The sequence below is a fragment of the Stylophora pistillata genome, chromosome 6 (assembly GCF_964205215.1).
Source record: "Stylophora pistillata chromosome 6, jaStyPist1.2, whole genome shotgun sequence".
NCBI lineage: Eukaryota > Metazoa > Cnidaria > Anthozoa > Scleractinia > Pocilloporidae > Stylophora > Stylophora pistillata.
In genome coordinates, this window is record NC_142524.1 from 4,175,974 (window position 1) to 4,203,638 (window position 27,665).

Here is a 27,665-nt window from a genome sequence, read left to right on the forward strand (position 1 = left end):
TGCACACAAAGGCAGATTTGAAGTTGTCCCTTTTGAATATGTGACACATGAATTTTTCAAAAATTGGTGTGTGAAAAGGAATCTGGTTCCCCCCTTGGCTACCCTAATAAAGATGGAAATATGAATCAAACACACCCGTACCTTCAGCTTTATAGCCTCATTTTCAGCTACTTCAAAATCAGGTGGTCCCAGCTCTTTGAAAAATAAAATATGAAAAAAAATATAATTTAAGAAACAAAAAGTTATTAGAGAGCTGTATGTAAATCTGTGTGGAGAAGGGGTAAAAGATGCTCCCTAATTTAGGCTGTGGGTATGTGCCTTCCTGCCGAGTACATTTTTAAAATTTTCCCAATAAATTAGTTAGAAAATATTTTCACAAAATATTGTGTGAAAAAATCCTTGCATACCTGCACTCCCCATTCCAGTACTTCTCATAGGTCACGTTGACTTGTTCAATATCTTTTCTCCTGCAAACATATTGCAACTGAGTGACTAGCACAGTGCAAAGACTAATGTTTTATGCATGTAAATCTGAGGCACATCTTTCTACAAAGCGCATCCAGAGATCCGTTCGCAGTTAATGCAGTCTGACTGATTCCTTGGCAATAGCATGGGGTGGAGTGAGCTGGGGTGGAGTGAGTGGGGGATGGAGGTTGGCAGACTGAGAGGTTACGGTTCTTAACTAACATCAGAGAATATCTCTACCAACCGAGAAGCCCTACTTCCTCTGCTGTCATGGCCAGGTGGAAAATAGGCTCCCTGAAAAATGAAAAACTATTGAAAACCTGCCATATTCTTTGCAAATTAGGATTACTGTTTATCTTTAACCAGGCAGAAGTAAATTTTGTCACATGATGGTACATACTTGCAGAAGAAACTTAAAATTTAGTTACAGCCTTCGGACCTTTTCCTTTAAGACCTAGTCAGGTTTTTTAACAAAGATTTCCAAGGAGGATTCTACTCCTCCCACCAACTGTGCTCTTGTCTTCCACCTCTGATGGCATAACAGAGCAGATCATTATTCAACAAATCATCATCAATCCTTATCATGCCTCATGGCACATAGGGCCTTCACAGAGCTTTTCCACTCCTCTCAATTGGTTTCTGTGGTCCGCACCTCCTCCCACGACCTCCAACCTGCCTCTTGCCTTTCTTTAACAGTGGCTTCATCAGCCTGGAGGCGTCCTGCTGGCTTTGGCTCCCGTGCTTCATTAATTCTCTCTTATGAGGTACTGCCACAGTTCCCCTTTAAAATAGTGAATTCACTCTGCTTCTGGTTTCTGTAATAATTCTTTTTTTTTTTACAGGAGAGGGTTATCACCCCTCTGCTCAACTCCCAACCTAGAGGGCCAGTGGGATCACTCTTTGTCTGGCCCCTACCCTTCGACCTTTTTGGCATGGGTGTCCCTGCCAGGAGTGCAAGACTCCAGCCAACATAGCTCTAGGGGTCACTGGGGAGAGCAAGCCACCCCACCTCGACAAGGTGGAGATCCCAATCTAGGCAGATTATTCAACAAATGTTTAACAATTATTGGACGAGGTTGAGCAAAATATTGTGATTTGTCCATGGCGAGTAGATGAATTATTTGCCGAAGCCGAAGGGCAAGGCAAATAATTGACATGTGTGTGTATTTTTGCATTGGCACTATGTAGAAATTCAAGAAAGTATGAAAGTTAAACTTACCAGTAACTACAAAGCAAAGTGACGTGTACGTGTATTTTGCATTGGCACTATGTATAAATTCAAGAAAGTATGAAAGTTAAACTTACCAGTAACTACAAAGGAAAGTGACTTGTAAGTGTATTTTGCATTGGCACTATGTATAAATTCAAGAAAGTATGAAAGTTAAACTTACCAGTAACTACAAAGCAAAGTGATGTGTACGTAGATGTCTACACAGTGTATTTTGCATTGACACTATCTGGGTCACTGTGAGAGATACCTGTTACCATTTGGAGACTTTTTGTGTAATATTAAGTTTTAGGTTTACAATGAGGATTATCATAGCTAGATGAACAGTATAGAATTCAGTTTTTACTGGACTTTTTTTTCTTTTTTTGCAGATTGGCCGTTCTGCTGATTCTAAAATAGACTTTGTGGTGACTGACACAGCTCCTGGAAATAAGCTTTCAGATTTGAACCCAGACACACACAAGAGCACTATCTCCAGATATGCTTGTCGCATTGTCGTCGATAGAGAACCACCTTATACTGCCAGGGTGTTTGCAGCTGGTTTTGATAAATCTAGTAATATATTTTTAGGAGTAAGTTCAAAACTTTACTTTTTCAAAATAAAAATATACATCTCAATAAATTTTTTTAAAAAAAATACTTGATTCTTGTTATACTCATTTTTATTAAAGCAGAAATTGGCATTTTTTAAACTTTACTCTATTTTGCAATGCTTTAGTCCTACAAGTTCAAGTCATTTTTATTCTGCTGGAGTTTGAATGCAGTGTTTGTAAGGCATTAATGCAGAAGAACATCTTTTTTTTTTGTCAAAGTAGTTACATCGTGATTTTGCTCAACAGGAAAAAGCCCCCAAGTGGCAAAATGACGAGAATTTGATGGATGGTCTGACCACCAATGGCATTCGTCTAATGAATGCCAAGGGTGGTCCTTCTTGTCAGCCCACAATATGGTGTGAAATATCAGTATGTGGGAATGTATATGGACTTCGTAGAACACGGTCGACCACTGAGAAAGGGAAGACTGTAAGTTCCAGTAGTTTACAGTACTAACTGATAGATAGACCTCTGTTTATTGTTATGTTGCCATCAGTTTCAACCAGTCACTGCCAAAAGGTTAAAGGACTGAGTAATGATGCTACCTTAGTAGGTTATATAGCACCTGGCAGGAAATCATTGCAGGGATGGCGCAGTGGTGAGAGCACTCGCCTCCTACCACTGTGGCTCGGGTTCGATTCCCGAACCCGGTGTCACATGTCGGTTGAGTTTGTTGTTGGTTCTCGTCCTTGCTCGGAGGGTTTTTCTCCAGGTCCTCCGGTTTTCCTCTCTCTGCAAAACCAACATTCCAAATTCCAATTCGATCTGGAAACAGTGGACAAGAAGAGCCACCCAGTGGATGTCCATTGCTAAATTACTTATTATTATTATTTATTATTTATTATTGCTATGATCACAATGTGTCAATAATATCAATAGCACCAATAACCCTTTTCACCCTTCAAACATGTAAATGGCCATCTGACCTCTAAGAGTAAATAACCTCTAATATCTCCCCTGAATCATGAGAAAATAAAAGAAATGATTACCAACTAAAGAAGCTCTTGATTGTTAAACAAATTTTCCTGATTAGCACTTTCAGAAATGAGTGGAGAACAGTATGGAGAATATGCATACTGATGTTAGGGTGTAAAGGAGGAAGGTTTTGATTGTTAAACAAATTCTCCTTGTCAGCACCCTAGGAAATGTATAGAAAACAGTATGGAGAATATGCATACTGATGTTAGGGTGTAGAGGGTTAATAACACTTATTCTTGTTTAGGTTGAAGATGAGTCCAATGATTTACTTGATGGGTCATTGATTGATCTCTGTGGAGCTGTGTTACTATGGAGATCAGCTGAAGCTATAAAGGAAATGCCTGTATGTTTCTCTGTCTTTTGCTTCACAAAATTATTCTTCACCATCAACCTTTAATTCAATTTTTCCATTATGACTTCATTTAGGGAACACTTTCTAAACTGGAAAAAAAGTTGTCTTAATAGAGACATAGACACCCTTTAATCAAGATAATAAATAATTTGTTTCTAGGAGCTGACCAAATTTTCGGTTCTGTCCTCATGTACCGGTTCACGAGAGCCGATACAAAAGACCGAACAATACACAACAGCTAATCAATGACTCCTAAACAAAGAAAGAACAATGGTAATTCCCTTGTGAACCGGTACACCAGGACAGAACCAAATTTTCTGTCTCCTGGAGGTGTTCCCTTAATGGGGTTGTTCCATCACTTTGGTATCACAGTGATTGTATAATTTGCCTTTTGACATTTTTAACCCTTCATAATTTAATTGATTGAGAGCCTTCAATAAATGCAAGTTTAACTTTATTTAGTGATGAATTAAGGACATGATGATTACTTCCATGTATTTCACATCAGAAAAGTTTTTTGATAAAGATATCTGTAATGCCACAAAGGGTGCAAGATAAATCCATTGCATTTAAATTTTAAATTTATATACAAAAATAGATTTCTTCTAATTTATAATTATTGTAGGACCATTGTATTTTAGAACAGATTTTCAGAATGGTTTCCACTCAATAGATGTAATTATTATTGGTATAATATTTATTTTGGAAGGAAGTGACATGATTTAATAAGCTGGAATTTAGATATGGCAAAACTAAACAATTGAGACTTAACTGTAATTTTTCCATTCAAACCTGTAGACCTTGGAAACAATTGACAAAATGAGGGAGTGCCTAAATGCTTCTCGCCCTCAGTGTCCTGTGGGTCTCACAACGTTAAGATTTCCAAGTCAATCAGAGGTAAGACTGAGGTTGTTCCTTTGCTGTTTTTTATTGAATCTTTGTTGCAGCAGTATTATTTATTTTTAGTGATGCATGTTTATTTGGGGAGGGAGGGAGGGAAGTGATATGCAAAACTCACCCCAATCCTTAGGGGAAGTACCTGTCATGTCAGTACCAAAGAGAATGTATGGAGAACAGAGTGGAAAACATCCATACTGATGTACATTTGTATGGATAGGAAGGATTAATGTAATATCATTGACACCCTTCTCCCTTTTAATTTTCCTGTAATATTTCTTTGTTTTCAGCCCTCTAGCAATGTGACCAATGCACAGCCATATGTTTACCTCAAGTGTGGTCATTTACATGGTGTTCATTCATGGAATTCACCTGAGAGAAATCTTGCAGACAAAAGAACTTGTCCAGTTTGTTTACAGGTAATAAAACCTGGCATAAGAAACATTTTGACAAGAAGAGGAGATTAAGAAAAAAACTTTTCCTACAATCTCAAATGAATTTTATATTTTATAGAATTATGAGAAAATTTTCTACAAGGATTCTTAAGGAAAAATTTAGACAGTTTAATGCAGTTTAATCCTTTACTCTCTTGAGTGACCAAGAGAGAATTTCTCATTACGGTGTCAAAGCATTATCAAGCAGACATGTTGTGAGAATAAAGAAAAAATATCAGTTCAAAGGAGGTTATTAATTGATCCAAAACCAATTTCTTCAAACTAATATTATAAGAATTTATATGGCAGATGGTAAGGAGAACTGATTAGGAGATCTTGGGAATCAAAGGGTTTATTGCCAGAAACATAGTGGGCTCTTCAATTTGGTCAGGGCAAGCTCCTGTGGAACATCTCAGCTATTTTGCAGTGGATCTCAGGGTTTAAGGGTAGTTTAGTGACAGTCATTTCACTCCTGAGTACTTAGTATATAGTGGGTGTTACAAGGATTCCCCTACCCCACCCACAGGCTCACTATTCCCATCCACTGATTTAGTCATTGTCAAAGGGTGCCTGGAAATTACTGCCTCTTGGGTGGGTGGAAGGGTTATGACAACCTGTAGTGGGGAGAGGAGGGGGCGTAGAAAATATTCCATCAGCATGCTGGCTGGCCACTGTGGAAAATATTTGACACCAAAGGCATCCATCTTACTTTTAAGCTAGCTAGTGTCAAGCAACATCCACAATTTCCATTGCTTCACCAGGTCAGCAGGTATGTGCCACTGAGTATTGGAAAAGAACCTGCATTCAATCAGGGAGAGCCTGCTGCTACACATGCTTTTGTACCTTGTGGACATGTTTGCTCGGAGGAAACAGTAAGGTGAGGTTCCCTGCTGCTCCAGAATGAGATACCCTAGCAACTGAAGAACAGTTGCATCTGAAAGAGTTCAATTTGTCTTTCTCTGGTTAGAGTTCCTCCCTAAGACCTTTTGTAAGCTATTTGAACCAAAAAAATGGTTTATAATATGTAAAGTAACCTGTAACCTGTAAAGTCACACTATGTAACAGTAAAACTTTACCAATATTTTATCAGTTTGATAGTGAAGTTTAACAGAGTTCCAATCCTATACGAGACACTTTGTCAGCCAAAATACTAACTTAACCCTTGTATTCCACCGAGTGAACAAAGGAATTTCCCCTAACAATAACAGTACATTCTAAAGCAGAGAAGAGCTAGGTGAGAAGAAAGAAAAATATTGATAAGGGGAATTTTGTTTGATTGAATACCAAATTCTCAGAGCTGAAATTGTGAGAAATTTAGAACAGACAGTTTAGAGAATTGATATTTTGATCTTGGAGTACGTAAAAAGGTCAACAGATGTTTATGAAGAATAGAATAGATAGAATAGATAATAATCTTTAGACAGGGGCGTTTTCACAGAAGTGGTTCTCAGAACGGCCATGTAACTACCCACCCAACCCACCCCTGGGAGGACATCCATCACACAGTAATCTCGTGCGTGGGAAATTAACGTCTCCTACCCCAACCCTGCAGGAGACGGGACCTCCATTTATTCGTCCCTATCCGAGAAGACTAGAATATCTAACCATTTCTTGATGTTAAAGAAAGGAAGCATATTCTTCTCAGTTAATTTTAAGACCCTGAGTGTTGGTCCGGCCGGTATTGAACTCTCGACCTCCCGCACAGCAGTCCGGCGCTCTCCCAATTGAGCTAACCAGGCGGCGGAATGAACTGTTAATGAACTGTTAACTTCTCACAGATAACATCAACGTGTCTCGTTCATGAGGGAGAATCGATAATAAAGTGGTGTTTTTTTTTTTTTTATCCTTTTGATGCAGGTTTTGGCAACAACTTCCCATTCCTCATGGCTGTGATGCTTTTCAGGCCATATGCCCATTCTGTGCTCAGCCGCTGGAAAGTGAAGACGGCTTTGTCAAGTTGATCTTCTCGACCGACGAATAACATTGTAAATAAAAGATCTATAAAAAAGTATAACAATAAATGGTGTACAGCCTCACTGCAGCAATTGGCTTTTAATGACAGTAGCTGGCCTGAGTTGATAACTGATTAACTTATTTATAAAAAAAGCTGAACGTGTATTATTGTAATTGTTATTATTATTGAAACTTGTTAGATGTCTCTTTTCTGTTTACACTCTGCTAATATTTTCGAAGAAGTCGTATTTTAAAGCCACTAATTAGATGTGTAATTAAGGTCGTATACCTCTTTGCAATAAAATGTGGTCTGAGGTGAAGATAGTTCATGTTGATTTTCTTCTCAGCCAGTGCCTGTGAAATCTTTCATTGCTCTAACAGCTACTAAGACAGAAGTTAAACGTCTGATAATGTAAGAAGGTTGAAAACGAGTCAGAGGTGGCCTGCAGGCTGTTAGAATCAAGTTGTCAATCAATTACAAAAGCTTGTAATTCACGGTGTATAGAGAAAGTGAAAAGCCTAACTTACTTGCAATTAACTTAACTTTGAGGTAAAAAGGTCTTAAATTTTTCCTTTTCGAACGTTCACATTTTTGTTTTCAATCTTTTCGTTTGCGTGAATTTTGTGCGAGTAACGAGCCAACTGACTGAGCGACGGACTGACTGACTGACTGACCGAACGACTCTGACTGACTGAGCGACATTTGCTCCGGCTAACGCTCCAAACGTCACCTCTGAAACTCCTTGTGGTGGCCAATTTACATTATCAACTCAGTTGATAAAACCAAAACTACCTTGAATGACCGACTGACTGACCGGTTTGTAGCACATGTAGTCAACTCCAGGAAATTGAGCGACTATCTTCCCTGAAGAAGAAGATCGTTCCGCAAGACAAGATCAGTGTAAATGGAAAAACCTGCTTGGATCCACTAACTATCACTTACTTGTCGTGACAAATGTGCAAAGGATGTCTTTAGACCATTCGATTAATTTTGTACTTCTCCGGCACATTTTGAAAACATTTTAACTTAAAGCTTTAGCAATAATCGCAAAGTAATTTCAAGTTATCAAGTGTAACTAAATGTTAGAATTTTGATTTGGGATTATCTCTCATTCCCCCCCATGAGGCCAAGCTAAAAATATTCTTTAATTTTTTCCATTCAGAATGGGGCAGCAAAACTTCACAAAGCACGATAGGCGATTCAAGTTCTCAAACATGTTCCTGGCCTGCAGAATCGAACAAGTTTTCGTCACTTTCTAAAGCGATCAACCACAGTGACGTATTTGAAAAAAAGGTGAAAAAAGGGTGTTTACAAAATGTCATGTGAGAGAAGGGATCGCATCATAGCGGCAAAGGTCGTGGATAGCGATTTAAATGTGTTCTGAATTTTTGGGTGTTTTTCAATGTAATGATCTATGGGTAGTTGAAGCGCTTTAAAAGTAACGAGTTGCAATTGTGCGAGGTCGTGTTGTGCGCTGAAGCAAAGTCGTCAAAATCGTGCTTTGTTACTCTGAGTGATTCGTACTCGAACTCTAGGCAGTGTCTGGGTGTTCTTCTCCAGACAGTGTAGTTTGGATGGCAAATGCACGCTGTATTCACTGAAAAGCTGAAGCAAAGTCGCCCAAGAAAGTCTGTGTTAAACCAAGTGATTCGTAACTCCTCGCTGTGTCTTGGTGTTCTTCTCCAAACAGTTTCACTTGGATGTCAAGTCCACGCTGTTTGGACTGAAGCGCTGAAGCAAAGTCGCCCAACTCGTGCTGTGTTACTCCGAGTGATTGGTAACTCCTCGCTATGTCTGGATGTTCTTCTCCAAACAGTTTAACTTGAATGTCAAGTCCGCGCTGTGTTGACTGAAGCGCTGAAGCAAAGTCGCCAAGCTTGTACTGTGTTATTCCGACTGAATGATAACTCCTCGCTGTGTCTGGGTGTTCTACTCCAAACAGCTTAACTTGGATGTCGACTCCGCGTTGTTCCGAGTGAAGCGACGAAGCAAAGTCGCCCAACTCGTGCTGTTTTGCTCCGAGTGATTGGTAACTCCTCAATGTGTCTGGGTGTTCTTCTCCAAAAAGTTTAACTCAGATGTCAAGTCCGCGCTGTGTTGACTGAAGCGCTGAAGCAGTCGCCCAACTCGTGCTGTGTTGCTGCGAGTGTTTCGTAACTGCTCGCTGTGTCTAGGTGTTCTTCTCCAAACAGTTTAACTCGGATGTCAAGTCCGCGCTGTTTGGACTGAAGCGCTGAAGCAAAGTCGCCCAACTCGTGCTGTGTTACTCCGAGTAATTGGTAACTCTGAGCTGTGTCTGGGTGTTCTTCTCCAAACAGTTTAACTTGTATTCATAGTGCACGATTATAAAATATCTGGGCCTCAGGATATATTTGCAGTTTGAACAGATTCCCGCCATGGTCGAAGTAACTCCTTAGAAGCTCTTCTTGATGCTCGTGTAACCCTAGATTCTCATCAAGTTTCGGCTGAGTCTCTGATTCTACGTTTCCATTTTCCGTAATGGCCATTTCATGATAGCTGATACTTGCAGCAGACAATTTAATTGCTTCTTGATGATAAACACACTCTGGAGTGTATCACAGACATTGCGCTGAAATTTCCAAAGGCCGAGTGATCTCTGTAATGTCGGTTTCTGTAATTCTGTTGCTATTTGGATTACAGCATTGCTCATTGAGTTCTCGGTATATTTATCAAAAAAAATGATTTGTTACTGAGCCAACAACACAAATAATTTCTAACCTGACCGGATGAGTATCTGGCTTTCGTTTTTGATTTCTTTTTCGAGAATGTTGACTTCTTTGTTTTCCATTGTAGGAATAATAAAAAGACTCATGTCTACAACTGCTCCACATTCTTGCAAAGCGTTCTTATAAAACTCAGACGCAACTGAATATTGTTTTTTGAAACGATGACAAATAGCAATTCTCTGTTCAGCATCGCCAGACAGTGACGAAAGAGCTTCTTCTAAGCTTCGTATTCCATCCTCTGTTTTTCTAGAAGCCACTTGACAGACGCCTCTGTAACAAATGAGTTTTCCTCTATGTTCTGCCGAGAGAGAACATGACGCTTGCTCGTCCCCGGCTTCGGAAAGCAGCTTCATTGTTCTTCCTTCTGTGCCCCAATACATTTCACCAAAAGCCAGCGAAACCATTAACTGTTTGTGAAAATTGCCTTTTCCAAGCTTCTTCACCGCATTGATTGCTGATTCGTAAATTTTGTCAACGACTTCTCCTTCGCACTAGAAAAGGGAATCTAAGAATATCTCTGCTTTTATCAAAACACCAAAAACAGTGTCACATGTCTTAGGATCTGAAAAACTTTCTGTTAGACTCTGAACGATATTTTGCTTCTCTTCATAGAACTCAACAAATGCTGGCATTGAATGTCCTGTCAAGAACTGTTCGTTCAACTTCTAAAAAAGAGAAACGTAAAATGCATAAAAGCGCGCTTTTGAACTCAGCACTGTTTCATTTCATCTTCTCCTCTTTCTCTAACAAAGGACTGAAGCAGTTTATGCATCGAAAATGAATCAGGTTTGGAACCAGAGTCGAGTAGCGATATCCTCCGAAGCCTATGCAACATCTTTTTGGCCTCAAGGTTTGTTTTAATACCCATGACAGTTGCAGCTACCGATAGGTTAAAATCCTCTGATATAATACTTAGAGACAAGAGCGCCTCTTTCTCCTGTACTGAAAGTCTTACAAAAGACGATTTGAATAAAAATTTTAGTCTCAGATTACTAGGATAGTCTGGATTGTCCAACAGATCCACAATGTTTCTTTCTACAGATTTTTTCCATTCCTCAAGAGACTGACTCGGTTGAGTGTTGTCTTCAGAAATGGTGGAACACAACAACTTAATGGCCAAAGGTACATGCCCGCAGATTTTCACAATTTCTTCACGATCAGATGTGGTAATAGCGTTTGAAAGTAACTCACCCACTAACAATTGAGAGAAGGACTCATCTAATGACCCTATTCTCACTGCATGGTGGCCTTCAAAATGCACGTTCATAAATTCAAGTGATTCCCTTGTGGTAATAACAATAGTTACCTTCGTGGTTCGACTCAGAATGTCTTGAAGAAACTGTATAACATTTTTCTTCACGTTGGGTGCTGCACTTTTAAGTAAGTCATCAGCATTGTCAAGAATCATCACAAACTCGTCCGAAATCTCAGGAAAAATTTTGAAAAGATCTTCGTCCATCGGTAGCTGCTGAGGTAGTTCATCTTTTAAAGTTCTACTGAAAAAGCTAAAAAGCTTGGATATTAGATCAGTTTATGAGTTTAGCCCTCATAAGGAGAAGAAGTAGCTATAGACGGGAGATTCTTTATCCTGGAGTTTTTGTCCCACAGCAGTTGCCACAGAGGTTTTTCCAAAACCAGGTGAGCCCCATATCGACAAGATTCGAGTGGATGTGGAACTCAGGTGACCGATAATGTCTTCACACTCTCTTTGGCGGCCAGCGAAATGTGGAACCATCGGAGGAAGACATGATGGCGGAGGCAATACCGTTGAATCTTTAAAATGGCAAAGAATAGTGTCAATCATGATGAGTATTCTGTGTAATAATAAAGGACTGTAAATCAAATGCTAATTGCATTGAATTTAATCTGAAATTGTTAACATGATAGACCAAATGCATGCATAATGATCTTTTTCGCGACAACCGAGGCGGCAGCTGTTTGTGAATTGCTCGTTGAGAATCAGTGCGTGTGAAACAAGGTTATTAAATAATTATTATTCATACTTAGAATGGTGGATTCCATAGTCGACCTATTGGCCTATTTGAGGGAACAGTTCTTGAACGGTCGCGTTACTTATTTGAATCTCGAAACGCACTAAGAGGCGAGTTCTGTCTGTATCTTTAGGCTGGGGAGATAGAAATAGAGTGTTTAAGGTACCAAACTTTCTTGAAATTTCTCATATAGCTAAAGAAAAGCTGTAATTTTTTACCTTTCTGGTCTTGAGTAATTTCTAGTTTTAAGTCATCAATCTTTCGCTCCAACAAAGCAATGTCTTCCCTACTTCCTCTACCGTCAACTTTGTCCTTCACTGCTATTAATTCGTTTATACTCTCGCCTTTGAGAAATTCGTGTAGCACTCGAAGCTCCTGACTGATACCTTGCTCCAAACTGCGAACCTCTTTCGTGGGAAAGTCGGACTCTGTCAAACCACCAATGGCATCAGTTGGGTCAGTCTTGACACCAAGAACTTTGAATGCTTCTTTAGCCACATACATATATTGATCAAAAGTTGGTTTATCAATCTCTGACTTTTCTGAGTGACAAAGCGAATTTCTTAATAATCGAAGCTGATCAATCGCGAGTGCAAACGTATCTTTCTGGTCTCCACTTGGACTTACTACAGATGCGTGAAAGTTTCCAGGAGGTATTTCACGGTGCTTCAAGTACCCAGTTTATTGTTATCTTTACTACAACATCTGAAAAACAAGGTAGGTTCTGTTTGTCTAATTTGAAGAAAATTAGGTTGGTTACAAGAAATTTCCTAGTTTCAAATTATAAGATTTAGTGGAATAGTGAAATGAATGGGATCTCAAGGAAATAGGGAGCTAAAAGGGTTGGAAGAGAAATGGGAGGGGTGTACGAGGGGTGTGGGAGGGGTGTGGGAGGGGTATCGAATAGACATGAGAAGAGGATAAGGTGAGAGATTCTAGGGCAGGAAGTAGGAGAAACACTTTGTTTATCATTAATCTGCAAAGTTTCCCACTTAAGGGCTAGAGAGAATTGATAAATTATAAGCCAATTTATATCCAGGTGGTCAACTTTCATCGGGAATGTTTTGTAAATAACTTAATCAGCCAAATTGGAATTTTAAATTACAGTTCTGAAGGCATGGTGGGAGTCATAAACACCTGTGCAGAGGGGTACAGCTATATTTATATTTTTACAGAATCATCAAAACATTATAATAAAAGTTGGCTGTAAAGCAATGTCTCAAAGTGCTTTGAACAGAAATAAATGTTTTTCTAGGATCCTCCATCCTTCTTTCATTTTCCCACAGACTCTGCTGCATGCCAATTAACAATTGGTTCATGCTTTAGCGTGCACTATCGAGTTATGGAGCACGCGGGAAGTTTGGTGAGCACGAAAGAAGTGTAAGAGTTGCCCGAGGCAATAGCCAAGGGTAACTCTAGCTTCTTGAGTACTCTCCAAACTTCCCACTTGCTCCATAACTCGATAGTGCACAGCTGAAAGCATGAACCAACTGTTTTAGAACATAGCCGGTCGAATTGTGCATCAAATCCAGTGCGAAAAACGGACAACAATATCAATTGAAGCGAATCGTGATGGCGCTGATGCCGAGTCTCCTTTTCCGTTGTTTTTCTCCTTTCCTGCCTCATTTAAGAACTCTAGCCCAAGGGAAAAGGTCGAAAAATTGTCTTCGTTTTGGGACTAGTAGGCCGAGTCTCTGTTTGTATCCATTATTTTCGCGAAATATATTATTTTTCCCCACCCTAACAATGGCCACTTGCATGAAAAAAAAAATTTCTGGCGAAGCGATTTGCTCACGCTATCAGCGTGCACTATCAGAATTTTGAGCACGCTTACGTTTACTGAACTTGATTGCGCGGCTCTGCTAGCTATGTTCTAAAAGGAATTTATTCTGCAAACTTTAAATGGTAACCAAGAGATTAAATACATTATCTACAGAAAGAATTTTTGTAGGTAATGTAATTTTCTTTGCTGAGTTGAGAGGGAAGAAAATTTGTCAACATACACTTTGTATTGGCCAGGGTTTTTTTTTTTTTTGACTCATTCCCTGTATCCACAATCTTTACTTTATTAAAATCTTGGTATTCATAACAAAAACTTCATAAGAAAAGATGTGAGCTAAGGTCTTTTAACTCCCAAGATCGCACAAGCAATTCTGCTTACTGTCTGCCATACAATTCTTATGATGTTAGTTTGGAGAATTTGATATTCGATCAACTAATAACCCCTATATTGTGAGGATCAAATCTATCCTCTACACTCATGAGAGTTACAAGGTTCCTAAAAGAGTATTTAAAAATTCAGTTTTCTGTTTATCAAATAATGTGAACTTCTTATTGATATGCTTGACCAGGCCTTTTCCATTGCTGAACTGCAATCCACAATATTTAGTTCACATTATCATAACCTACAGACTCACCATATTTGGGGTGTTACACAGATATAGACATAGAGGAAGATATTTGTAACATACTTGTATAACCAGCTTGGTGAGCTCTAAGCTTCCCGGACTCTGTTTGTGATTTCAATAAGTTACAATTTTACAACAACTCTACCATTTGCAGGCCATTATCCTATAATATTATTGTTTTCAAATTTTCAGATAGTCAACTTGAAATCATTATGATAAGTACAATTTAACAATACCCCCAAATGTTTTTTTTTTTCCGGTGTGATTTGTTTTCCACTGATTCACCCCAGTACTCATGTTATTGATAAAAAAAAAATTAATGTTTTTCTGTTCTGTTACCTCAGTGTACATAGAATGTCACATCATAACAGATCTGGAATCATAGTGTGCAGTCTACCCTATGGTATCTTGATAGCTACATACTCATTTCCTTGCACAAGTGTGAAGGCGATAGAAATAGTGCTTACTCATCTATGTGAGCTAAAGCTGTTCCAGATTCTTAAACAGCATCTGCCCTCGGTCCATACTACGCTGACGATACACAGTTGTATTTGTCATTTAAGCCCCCTGACTCTTCCAGTGAAGTCAATGCTGTATCAGCCATGCAAAAGTGCATCTGCGATGTCCGAGCATGGATGAGGGAGGATCAGCTGATGCTCAGTGGTGACAAGACTGAGTTCCTGATCATAGGTACACGTCAGCAGCTCTCAAAAGTTTCAATCCAAAGCACCAAGATTGGGCAGACTGAAGTCTCTCCTGAAGCCTCTGCGTGCATGCGCAATCTAGGCACATGGTTCGATACGCATCTGGATATGGGAGCTCACATTACAAAGACCTGTAGCAGTGCTTTCTATTATTTATACAATATATGTCATATTAGGAAATCTTTATCCAGGAAATCTACTGAGAAATTAGTTCATGCTTCCATTAGTAGTAGACTGGATTATTGTAATAGCCTTTTGTACAGAATCCCAGAATATCAAATTATGAAATTGCAACGTGTTATGAATACAAGTGTGAGACTTATATATCGTGCGCATACGTTCTTTCATATTACACCTCTACTCGCTGAACTACATTGGTTACCAGTGCGCTTCAGGATACATTATAAGATACTCTTGATAACTTTTAAAATTCTGCATGGCCTATCACCTAAGTACCTTTCAGATTTAATTAGTATTCAACGGCCTTCGTCCTACCCTTTGAGGCGCAACCATAATGGTCATTTGCCGGAAGGACCAAGTGTGAAAACTAAGAAAACATTGGGTGACGGAGCTTTCCTGCTAGCTGCTCCTTTCCTATGGAATAAGCTGCCAAGGTCCGCGCGCGAAGCAACGAACGTACTGTGTTAATCCGAGTGATTGGTAACTCCTGCCTGTGTCTGCGTGCTCCTTTCCAAACAGTTTAATACGGATGTCGAGTGCATGCTGTTTGGACTGAAGCGCTGACGCAAAGTCGGCTAGGTCGTGCTGTGTTTTTCCGAGTGAGTCAAATCCAGGCTGTGTCTGCGTGTTCTTCTCCAAACAGTTTAATACGGATGTCGAGTGCATGCTGTCTGGACTAAAGCGCTGAAGCAAATTCGCCTAGGTCGTGCTGTGTTACTCTGACTGAGTCATAACTCTTGGCTGTGTCTGCGTGTTCTTCACCAAGCAGTTTAATACGGATGTCGAGTGCATGCTGTTTGGACTGAAGCGCTGAGGAAAAGTCGCCCTGGTGGTGCTGTGTTACGCCGAGTGACTCGTAACTCCTGGCTGTGTCTGCGTGTTCTTCTCCAAACAGTTTAATACGGATGTCGAGTGCATGCTGTTTGGACTGAAGCGCTGAAGCAAAGTCGTCTAGGTCGTGCTGTGTTTTTCCGAGTGAGTCATAACTCCTGGCTGTGTCTGCGTGTTCTTCTCCAAACAGTTTACGACGAACGTCGAGTGCGTGTTCTTCAGAATGAAGCGCTGAAGCAAAGTCGCGAAGGTTGTACTGTGTTAATCCGAGTGACTGGTAACTCCTGGCTGTATCTGCGTGTTCCTTTCCAAACAGTTTAATACGGATGTCGAGTGCATGCTGTTTGGACTGAAGCGCTGAGGCAAAGTCGCCCTGGTGGTGCTCTGTTACGCCGAGTGACTCGTAACTCCTGGCTGTATCTGCCTGTTCTTCTCCAAACAGTTTAATACGGATGTCGAGTGCATGCTGTTTGGACTGAAGCTCTGAAGCAAAGTCGCCTACTTTGTGCTGTGTTCCTCCGAGTGACTCGTAACTGCTGGCTGTGTCTGCGTGTTCTTCTCCAAACAGTTTAATACGGATGTCGAGTGCGTGTTCTTCAGAATGGAGCGCTGAAGCAATTTCGCGAAGGTTGTATTGTGTTAATCCGAGTGATTGGTAACTCCTGGCTGTTTCTGCGTGTTCCGTTCCAAACAGTTTAATACGGATGTCGAGTGCATGCTGTTTGGACTGAAGCGCTGAAGCAAAGTCGCCTAGGTCGTGCTCTGTTACTCCGAGTGAGTCATAACTCTTGGCTGTGTCTGCGTGTTCTTCTCCAAACAGTTTAATACGGATGTCGAGTGCGTGTTCTTCAGAATGTAGCGCTGAAGCAAAGTCGCGAAGGTTGTACTGTGTTAATCCGAGTGATTGGTAACTCCTGGCTGTGTCTGCGTGTTCCGTTCCAAACAGTTTAATACGGATGTCGAGTGCATGCTGTTTGGACTGAAGCGCTGAGGCAAAGTCGCCTAGGTCGTGCTGTGTTTTTCCAAGTAAGTCATAACTCCTGGCTGTCTCTGCGTGTTCTTCTCCAAACAGTGTAATACGGATGTCGAGTGCATGCTGTGTGGACTAAAGTGCTGAAACAAAGTCGCCCTGGTGGTGCTGTGTTACTCCGAGTGACTCGTAACTTCTACCTGTGTCTGCGTGTTCTTCTCCAAACAGTTTAATACGGATGTTGAGTGCGTGTTCTTCAGAATGGAGCGCTGAACCAAAGTCGCGAAGGTTGTACTGTGTTAATCCGAGTGATTGGTAACTCCTGGCTGTTTCTGCGTGTTCCGTTCCAAACAGTTTAATACGGATGTCGAGTGCATGCTGTTTGGACTGAAGCGCTGAAGCAAAGTCGCCTAGGTCGTGCTGTGTTTTTCTAAGTAAGTCATAACTCCTTCCTGTTTCTGCGTGTTTTTCTCCAAACAGTTTAATACGGATGTCAAGTGCATGCTGTGTGGACTGAAGCGCTGAAGCAAAGTCGCCCTGGTGGTGCTGTGTTACTCCGAGTGAGTCATAACTCCTTGGCTGTGTCTGCGTGTTCTTCTCCAAACAGTTTAATACGGATGTCGAGTGCATGCTGTTTGCACTGAAGCGCTGAGGCAAAGTCGCCGTGGTGGTGCTGTGTTACGCCGAGTGACTCCTAACTCCTGGCTGTGTCTGCGTGTTCTTCTCCAAACATTTTAATACGGATGTCGAGTGCATGCTGTTTGGACTGAAGCGCTGAGGCAAAGTCGCCCTGGTGGTGCTGTGTTACGCCGAGTGACTCGTAACTCCTGGCTGTGTCTGCGTGTTCTTCTCCAAACAGTTTAATACGGATGTCGAGTGCATGCTGTTTGCACTGAAGCGCTGAAGCAAAGTCGTCTAGGTCGTGCTGTGTTTTTCCGAGTGAGTCATAACTCCTGGCTGTGTCTGCGTGTTCTTCTCCAAACAGTTTACGACGAACGTCGAGTGCGTGTTCTTCAGAATAAAGTGCTCAAGCAAAGTCGCGAAGGTTGTACTGTGTTAATCCGAGTGACTGGTAACTCCTGGCTGTATCTGCGTGTTCCTTTCCAAACAGTTTAATACGGATGTCGAGTGCATGCTGTTTGGACTGAAGCGCTGAAGCAAAGTCGCCCTGGTGGTGCTGTGTTACGCCGAGTGACTCGTAACTCCTGGCTGTGTCTGCGTGTTCTTCTCCAAACAGTTTAATACGGATGTCGAGTGCATGCTGTTTGGACTGAAGCGCTGAAGCAAAGTCGCCTACTTTGTGCTGTGTTACTCCGAGTGACTCGTAACTGCTGGCTGTGTCTGCGTGTTCTTCTCCAAACAGTTTAATACGGATGTCGAGTGCGTGTTCTTCAGAATGGAGCGCTGAAGCAAAGTCGCGAAGGTTGTACTGTGTTAATCCGAGTGATTGGTAACTCCTGGCTGTTTCTGCGTGTTCTTCTCCAAACAGTTTAATACGGATGTCGAGTGCATGCTGTTTGGACTGAAGCGCTGAAGCAAAGTCGCCTAGGTCGTGCTGTGTTTTTCCAAGTAAGTCATAACTCCTGGCTGTGTCTGCGTGTTCTTCTCGAAACAGTTTAATACGGATGTCGAGTGCATGCTGTGTGGACTGAAGCGCTGAAGCAAAGTCGCCTAGGTCGTGCTGTGTTACTCCGAGTGACTCGTAACTGCTGGCTGTGTCTGCGTGTTCTTCTCCAAACAGTTTAATACGGATGTCGAGTGCATGCTGTGTGGACTGAAGCGCTGAAGCAAAGTCGCCTAGGTCGTGCTGTGTTACTCCGAGTGACTCGTAACTGCTGGCTGTGTCTGCGTGTTCTTCTCCAAACAGTTTAATACGGATGTCGAGTGCATGCTGTTTGGACTGAAGCGCTGAAGCAAAGTCGCCTAGGTCGTGCTCTGTTATTCCGAGTGAGTCATAACTCTTGGCTGTGTCTGCGTGTTCTTCTCCAAACAGTTTAATACGGATGTCGAGTGCATGCTGTTTGGACTGAAGCGCTGAAGCAAAGTCGCCTAGGTCGTGCTCTGTTACTCCGAGTGAGTCATAACTCTTGGCTGTGTCTGCGTGTTCTTCTCCAAACAGTTTAATACGGATGTCGAGTGCGTGTTCTTCAGAATGGAGCGCTGAAGCAAAGTCGCGAAGGTTGTACTGTGTTAATCCGAGTGATTGGTAACTCCTGGCTGTGTCTGCGTGTTCTTCTCCAAACAGTTTAATACGGATGTCGAGTGCATGCTGTGTGGACTGAAGCGCTGAGGCAAAGTCGCCCTGGTGGTGCTGTGTTGCTCCTAGTGACTCGTAACTCCTGGCTGTGTCTGCGTGTTCTTCTCCAAACAGTTTAATACGGATGTCGAGTGCATGCTGTGCGGACTGAAGCGCTGAAGCAAAGTCGCCCTGGTGGTGCTGTGTTGCTCCGAGTGACTCGTAACTCCTGGCTGTGTCTGCGTGTTCTTCTCCAAACAGTTTAATACGGATGTCGAGTGCATGCTGTTTGGACTTAAGCGCTGAGGGAAAGTCACCCTGGTGGTGCTGTGTTACGCCGAGTGACTCGTAACTCCTGGCTGTGTCTGCGTGTTCTTCTCCAAACAGTTTAATACGGATGTCGAGTGCATGCTGTTTGGATTGAAGCGCTGAAGCAAAGTCCCCTAGGTCGTGCTGTGTCTTTCCAAGTAAGTCATAACTCCTGGCTGTGTCTGCGTGTTCTTCTCGAAACAGTTTAATACGGATGTCGAGTGCATGCTGTGTGGACTGAAGCGCTGAAGCAAAGTCGCCTAGGTCGTGCTGTGTTACTCCGAGTGACTCGTAACTGCTGGCTGTGTCTGCGTGTTCTTCTCCAAACAGTTTAATACGGATGTCAATTGCATGCTCTGTGGACTGAAGCGCTGAAGCAAAGTCGCCTAGGTCGTGCTGTGTTACTCCGAGTGACTCGTAACTGCTGGCTGTGCCAGCGTGTTCTTCTCCAAACAGTTTAATACGGATGTCGAGTGCATGCTGTTTGGACTGAAGCGCTGAAGCAAAGTCGCCTAGGTCGTGCTGTGTTACTCCGAGTGACTCGTAACTGCTGGCTGTGTCTGCGTGTTCTTCTCCAAACAGTTTAATACGGATGTCGAGTGCATGTTGTTTGGACTGAAGCGCTGAAGCAAAGTCGCCTAGGTCGTGCTCTGCTACTCCGAGTGAGTCATAACTCTTGGCTGTGTCGGCGTGTTCTTCTCCAAACAGTTTAATACGGATGTCGAGTGCGTGTTCTTCAGAATGGAGCGCTGAAGCAAAGTCGCGAAGGTTGTACTGTGTTAATCCGAGTGATTGGTAACTCCTGGCTGTGTCTGCGTGTTCTTCTCCAAACAGTTTAATACGGATGTCGAGTGCATGCTGTGTGGACTGAAGCGCTGAAGCAAAGTCGCCCTGGTGGTGCTGTGTTGCTCCTAGTGACTCGTAACTCCTGGCTGTGTCTGCGTGTTCTTCTCCAAACAGTTTAATACGGATGTCGAGTGCATGCTGTGTGGACTGAAGCGCTGAAGCAAAGTCGCCCTGGTGGTGCTGTGTTGCTCCGAGTGACTCGTAACTCCTGGCTGTATCTGCGTGTTCTTCTCCAAACAGTTTAATACGGATGTCGAGTGCATGCTGTTTGGACTTAAGCGCTGAGGGAAAGTCACCCTGGTGGTGCTGTGTTACTCCGAGTGACTCGTAACTCCTGGCTGTGTCTGCGTGTTCTTCTCCAAACAGTTTAATACGGATGTCGAGTGCATGCTGTTTGGATTGAAGCGCTGAAGCAAAGTCCCCTAGGTCGTGCTGTGTCTTTCCAAGTAAGTCATAACTCCTGGCTGTTTCTGCGTGTTCTTCTCGAAACAGTTTAATACGGATGTCGAGTGCATGCTGTGTGGACTGAAGCGCTGAAGCAAAGTCGCCTAGGTCGTGCTGTGTTACTCCGAGTGACTCGTAACTCCTGGCTGTGTCTGCGTGTTCCTCTCCAAACAGTTTAATACGGATGTCGAGTGCATGCTGTGTGGACTGAAGCGCTGAGGCAAAGTCGCCTAGGTCGTGCTCTGTTACTCCGAGTGACTCGTAACTGCTGGCTGTGTCTGCGTGTTCTTCTCCAAACAGTTTAATACGGATGTCGAGTGCATGCTGTTTGGACTGAAGCGCTGAAGCAAAGTCGCCTAGGTCGTGCTCTGTTACTCCGAGTGAGTCATAACTCTTGGCCGTGTCTGCGTGTTCTTCTCCAAACAGTTTAATACGGATGTCGAGTGCATGCTGTTTGGACTGAAGCGCTGAAGCAAAGTCGCCTAGGTCGTGCTCTGTTACTCCGAGTGAGTCATAACTCTTGGCTGTGTCTGCGTGTTCTTCTCCAAACAGTTTAATAAGGATTTCGAGTGCGTGTTCTTCAGAATGGAGCGCTGAAGCAAAGTCGCGAAGGTTGTACTTTGTTAATCCGAGTGATTGGTAACTCCTGGCTGTGTCTGCGTGTTCTTCTCCAAACAGTTTGATACGGATGTCGAGTGCATGCTGTGTGGACTGAAGCGCTGAAGCAAAGTCGCCCTGGTGGTTCTGTGTTGCTCCTAGTGACTCGTAACTCCTGGCTGTGTCTGCGTGTTCTTCTCCAAACAGTTTGATACGGATGTCGAGTGCGTGCTGTGTGGACTGAAGCGCTGAAGCAAAGTCGCCCTGGTGGTGCTGTGTTGCTCCGAGTGACTCGTAACTCCTGGCTGTGTCTGCGTGTTCTTCTCCAAACAGTTTAATACGGATGTCGAGTGCATGCTGTTTGGACTGAAGCGCTGAAGCAAAGTCGCCTAGGTCGTGCTGTGTCTTTCCAAGTAAGTCATAACTCCTGGCTGTTTCTGCGTGTTCTTCTCGAAACAGTTTAATACGGATGTCGAGTGCATGCTGTGTGGACTGAAGCGCTGAAGCAAAGTCGCCTAGGTCGTGCTGTGTTACTCCGAGTGACTCGTAACTGCTGGCTGTGTCTGCGTGTTCTTCTCCAAACAGTTTAATACGGATGTCGAGTGCATGCTGTGTGGACTGAAGCGCTGAAGCAAAGTCGCCCTGGTGGTGCTGTGTTGCTCCGAGTGACTCGTAACTCCTGGCTGTGTCTGCGTGTTCTTCTCCAAACAGTTTAATACGGATGTCGAGTGCATGCTGTGTGGACTGAAGCGCTGAAGCAAATTCGCCCTGGTGGTGCTGTGTTTCTCCGAGTGACTCGTAACTCCTGGCTGTGTCTGCGTGTTCTTCTCCAAACAGTTTAATACGGATGTCGAGTGCATGCTGTCTGGACTTAAGCGCTGAGGGAAAGTCACCCTGGTGGTGCTGTGTTACTCCGAGTGACTCGTAACTCCTGGCTGTGTCTGCGTGTTTTTCTCCAAACAGTTTAATACGTATGTCGAGTGCATGGTGTTTGGATTGAAGCGCTGAAGCAAAGTCGCCCAGATCGTGCTGTGTTGCTCCGAGTGATTCATAACTCCTTGCTGTGTCTGGGTGTTCTTTTCCAAACAGTTCAACTCTGATACTTAGAGCATGCTGTTTCGACTGAAGTGCTGAAGCTAGGTCGCCCAAATTGTGTTGTGTTGATCCGAGGGATTCGTAACTCTGAGCTGTGTTTGCGTGTGCTTTCCCAAATGATGTAAGACAGAGCGGCTTGTGTATTTCTTCTGCCATTTGAATAACAGCATTCCTCATTAATCGCTTGGTACAGTCATCGAATAAATGCTTAGTTGCTTCGCTGATAACACAGATAATTTCTAGTCTGAGTGGTTGAGTAATAAGACTATCTGGCTTTCGTTCTTGAATTTCTCCATCGACAAAGTTCAATTCTTTTTTTTCCATTGGTGGAATGATAAGAAGACTTGTGTCTCCCACTGCTCTACATTCTTGCAACGCCTTGTTATAAAACTCTGAAGCAACTGAAAATTGGTTTTTAAAGCGGTGATAAATCGTAAGAACTTGTATTGCCGTTACTCTGAGAATTCTCTGGTCAGCGTTGCTAGACATCAACAAAAGAGCATTTTCTAAGTTTCGAGCTCCATCCTCTGTTTTCCCAGAAGCCACTTGACAGATTCCTCTATAACACAAGAGTTTTCCTCTGTATCCTACTGAAAAGGATGAACATGACATTTCCTCCTCCTCGGCGTCGGAAAGCAGCTTCATCGTTTTTCCTTTTGTACCCCAACACACCTCACCAAACGCCAGGGAAACCAGAAGCTGGTTGTGAAAAACGCTTTTTCTAAGCTTTTTTGCTTGATTGATTGCTGATTCATAAAGCTCGTTGAAGACGTTTCCCTCGCACCAGAACAGGGAATCTAGAAATATCTCTGCTTCTATTAAAACACCAAAAACAGCGTCACATGTCTTAGGATCCGAACAACTTTCGGTTAGACTCTGAATAATATTTTGCTTATTTTCGTAGAATTCAACAAATGCTGACTTTGAATGTCCTGTCAAAAACTGTGCGTTTAACTTCTCAAAAAGAGAAACGTAAAATGCAGAAAAGCGCACTTTTGAACTCAGCACTGTTTCTTTCATTTCGTCTTCTCCTCTTTCTCTAACAAAGGACTGAAGCAGTTTATGCATCGAAAATGAATCAGGTTTGGAACCAGAGTCAAGAAGTGATTTTCTTTGAAGCCTTTGTAAGATTTTCTTTGCCTCGAGCTTTGTTTTAACTCCCATAACGGCTGCGGCAACCGAGATGTTAAAATCTTCAGATAGAATGCTCAAAGAAACCACAGCCTCTCTGTCTTGTACTGAAAGTCTTAGAAAGGATGATTCAAATAGAAATTTTAATCTCAGATTACCAGGATAGTCTGGATTGTCTAACAGATCGACAATGTTTCTTTCTACAGATTCCTTCCACTCCTCAAGAAAGTGACTTGCTTGAGTGCTATCTTCAGAAATGGTGGAGCACAACAGCTTAATGGCCAGAGGCACATGCTCGCAGATTTTCGCAATTTTTCCACAATCGCATGCGGAAATAGCATTTGGAAGTAACTCAGTCACCAATGCTTGAGAGAAGGACTCATCTAATGGCCCTAATCTCACTGCTTGGTGGTCTTTAAAGTGCACATTCATAAATTCAAGCGACTCCCTTGTGGTAATAACAAAAGTTGCCTTCTTGGATCGACTGAGAATATCTCTAAGAAACTGTATGAAATCTTCTTTCACGTTTGGCGCTCCGCTTTCGAGTAATTCATCAGCATTGTCAAGAATCACCACAAACTTGTCTGGAATCTTGGCCAGAACTTGAAAAAGCTCTTCGTCCATTGGTAGCCGCTGGGGTATTTCATCTTCTGTAGAAGCTCTCCTGAAAAAGTTAAACAGCTTTGATATCAAATCAGATTTTGAGTTTAGCCCTCGTAAGGAGAAGAAGTAGACGGACAATTCTTTATCCTGGAGTTTATGTCCCACAGCAGTTGCCACAGAAGTTTTTCCGAAACCAGGCGAGCCCCATATCGACACGATTCGGGTGGATGTGGAAGCCACGTGACCGACGATGCCTTCACATTCTCTTTGCCGGCCAGTGAAGTGTGGAACCATCGGAGGAAGACATGATGGCGGAAGCAATGCCTTTGAATCTTTCAAATGGCAAAGAACAGTGACAATCATGGTAAGTAATCTGTTATGATATTAAAAAAGTTTAAATCAAATGATAATGCCGGGAAAACGCAATTAAACCTTAAATTGTCAACATGATTCATCAAATGTCGTGGGGCTTTTTGAAAGTTGCTCAGGAACTGAGCCGTATGCCTCTGACGCAACAAAGTGAGCCTCGCATACCATTTTTTATCTCTCAGCAATCTGTTTCAAACAATTAAAATGTATGCAATACTCTCGGGTCAACAAAAGGTAGGTTTCCGCAACTTTCAGGCGCGAAAGGATAATTCTTTTACTTCATGTAATTTCCTTCATTTTAGATAAAAATCGTAGACATATCTTTGATCTTCAAAATTCTGTGTACTAATTTAGAAGTTAGCATGCACTTTTACAACTCAGTAAAGTGAATTTCACGAAGCCTAGTGGGTCAATTTTGGTCCATTCTTCTCTAATTTAGGGCCCTTCAAAGCGAGGTCGCGTTAAAATTTTCTGCTTTATTAGTTATGAATAATAAATGATGACTACGCATTCTGCCCTATTTTAGCTGTGAAGATAGAAATCAAGTCGATTCTTCAACAAACCCTTTAAAAAATGTAACGTAGCTACAGAAGTGTATTAAGATTGTACCTTTCTGGGTTCTATTATTTTGTTCTTTCAATTCATCCATCTTCTTCTCCAATAAAGCAAGGTCTTCCTTACTTACTCCACCTTCAACTTTTTCCTTTATTACATTTGTCAACGCCTTTAATTCATCAATACTTGAAACCTCGCCTTCGAGAAATTTGATTCGCTCTCGAAGCTCTCGATTGATACCGTGCTCCAGATTGCGAACTGCTGTTGTGGGAAAGTCGGACTCTGTCAAACTACCGATGACATCAATTGGGTCAGTTTTGATACCAAGAGCTTTGAATGCTTCTTTAGCCAGCTGCATGTATCGGTCAAATGTTGGTTTATCAATCTCCGACTTTTGTGAGTGACAAAGTGCATTTCTTAACAGTCGAAGCTGATCAAGCGCGAGTGTAAACGTCTCGGCTTGGTTTCCACTTGGACTCACCACAGATACATGAAACTTTCCATGAGGTATTTTAAGGTGCCTCAAGTACAACTCACCAAGGGTCCTCTTATGGCCTGTGCTGTCCAGCATAGCGAAGGACTTCGCATATATGGTAGTCTGAAAAAGGGCTGTACAGTCCCATTCTTCATAGGAGAGGTGTGTAGGAACTTTGGACTTGCCACCCTCTTCAGCGAGGAACAAGTTCCTTACTGCTGTGGAGTCGTCCCACAATTGATATCCGGGCCGATGCCCAAAAGTGTTGTCCCACATGGACTTGAACGTTTGACGCAAAGCGTTTGCGAACTCATTCAACACGATGGAGGCAAACTTGAAATAATTCAGCTGCTTGTCACTAAAGGGCTGCAGTGACATGTTTGGCTCTGACTTTTGAGATCACAGCAGTTGGATACAATTTCTTTAACAACCTAAACAGAGATATTTTGAGAGATGATTTATTCAGTGTAACATGTCAAATACACTTAATACACCCAATTACAAAAACGCTAACAACTGAAAAGCACTAGCCATGAGCGATCGAACTAAACGGAAGTTGCGTTACATGACACTCATTCGCGCTTATTAAAACTTGAGATGAGGGTAGGAAGTTGCGACATGAAAAAGATAAAAACTAGGATTTGACATTTGAGAGTAGAGTGTACCCCACAAGTTCGGAACAGAACCTAGCAGACTCATAAATGTGCAAGTACATGCTGATAACCACAAATAAGTGTCGATCAATTGGAAGTTTGAACATCCCTCTCCCCTCAGGAAACATCCTGACATTTGAACTTTAAGAGTTGTGGTTCGTTCAAATTCCAGCCACCCCCCCCCCCCCGCTTCCTGGGCCAAAATTATGTTCAAATGCCTCACTTAAGTCCTGGTTCTGATGGTCACACTTTTTGTAAAAGTCAGATCAGTAACCATGACTTTCTACTCATTGACCAGCATTTACGAAAAAAGAAAAAACAAAAGAAAAGAAAAAAAAAAAAAGAAGAAGAAGAAGAAGAAAATTGACACTTCCGATTCATAGTCCCCATCCCTGAAAGTTTCGAATTCGCCTCCCCTAGGCACAGACGGATGGAGGATTACTGAAGCTTCGAATTCATTGGTGTAATAGTTGGTGAATATAAAAACTTTGGGGTCATCCGTTCAAAATTTACTTTATGGGTGTCATCATTTTTAATATCAAGAGAGTGATGTATCCTACTTATGACACAGTAACCCAGCTTCAACAGGAGGAGGTCATCATTCAATCAGTTTGGTGCGGGTGAGGTGGTGCACGCGCGGAGCGTGATGAAGCGCGACTTCTCACTTCGCCGTTTTAAACAAAATCACTATCGTTGACCTGTGACCCAAGACGAAAATCGAACTGCTTTCTTTTTACTGTTTTAAAATGCTTTGTGTGCGGCGACAGCGAAAAAAAAGGAGAACAAAATTAAAAATAGATAAAAGAAACGACAGAAATAAAGTTTCCTACAAAATCATAGAGTTTTTTAACAATGCTCTCCTTGTTCACACTTAATGATTCAAATACACATTAATGGCAATAAAAATATTCCGCGCAATTTTATTACACGCAAATTTACATAAATTATTAAACCCCCAACATTCAGAAATGAGAGTCGTCTAAGTTGACATCACATTGAAGATGTACACCTTACGCTTTATTCTCTTATAACCCTGTATTCTCCCTCATCCTCTTTTTGGATGTATCCGAGGCTATATTAAAACTCTCGTGTTGCACCTTAAGTCGACCGGAATTCAAGAAACCGAAAGTGATGATGCAGTAACAAACACAACAAATTATTGGAAGCTTAAGACTTTGGAAAAATCCCGTAATGTGCATTTCGTAGTCTGACTCAGTCTCACCCATTCTTGGGACCCCTTGACTCGAGTTTAGCTCAGACTTCGAAAGATATCATATCTTTCGAAGATATCATATCTTTCGAAGATATCATATCTTTCGTAGTCGGTAACTACACGAAAAGCTTCCGCAATGATTGAAGATTTTAATTTATCACAGACCTCCATCGATATGGTGTTCTCATTTCTGTTGTGACTGTTTTGAAAAGCACGTAATATATCTCAGGTCGTAGCGACTAACAAAGGCTGTCAGAAAACGACAAGATGCGGCGATATTTCTTGTCATGTCATGAAAGATGCCGTTTGTCCAGCGAACCTCTATCATCGATTTTGTAGTAAATCTTGCTGAGAAAGTATATTGCAAAAATGTTATCAACCTACCTTGAAATTCTAGTTCAGTAAAT

At 42.1% G+C, this 27,665-nt stretch overlaps 1 protein-coding gene and 1 pseudogene across 1 annotated transcript; one reads left to right on the plus strand and one right to left on the minus strand.

Annotated features, from left to right (window-relative positions):
* The first annotated feature begins 610 nt into the window (after window positions 1-610).
* Window positions 611-7,220, plus strand: LOC148727816 (E3 ubiquitin-protein ligase pellino homolog 1-like). Its single transcript, XM_088763172.1, has 9 exons — window positions 611-652; window positions 1,346-1,483; window positions 2,065-2,265; window positions 2,533-2,715; window positions 3,509-3,607; window positions 4,415-4,513; window positions 4,804-4,932; window positions 5,709-5,824; window positions 6,805-7,220. The coding sequence occupies exons 1-9, from the start codon at window positions 611-613 to the stop codon at window positions 6,926-6,928; spliced, it is 1,131 nt and encodes a 376-aa protein (XP_088619298.1). The 3' UTR covers window positions 6,929-7,220.
* A 6,465-nt stretch (window positions 7,221-13,685) lies between these two features.
* On the minus strand, window positions 13,686-25,819 carry LOC148727817 (uncharacterized; annotated as a pseudogene).
* Window positions 25,820-27,665: the final 1,846 nt, after the last annotated feature.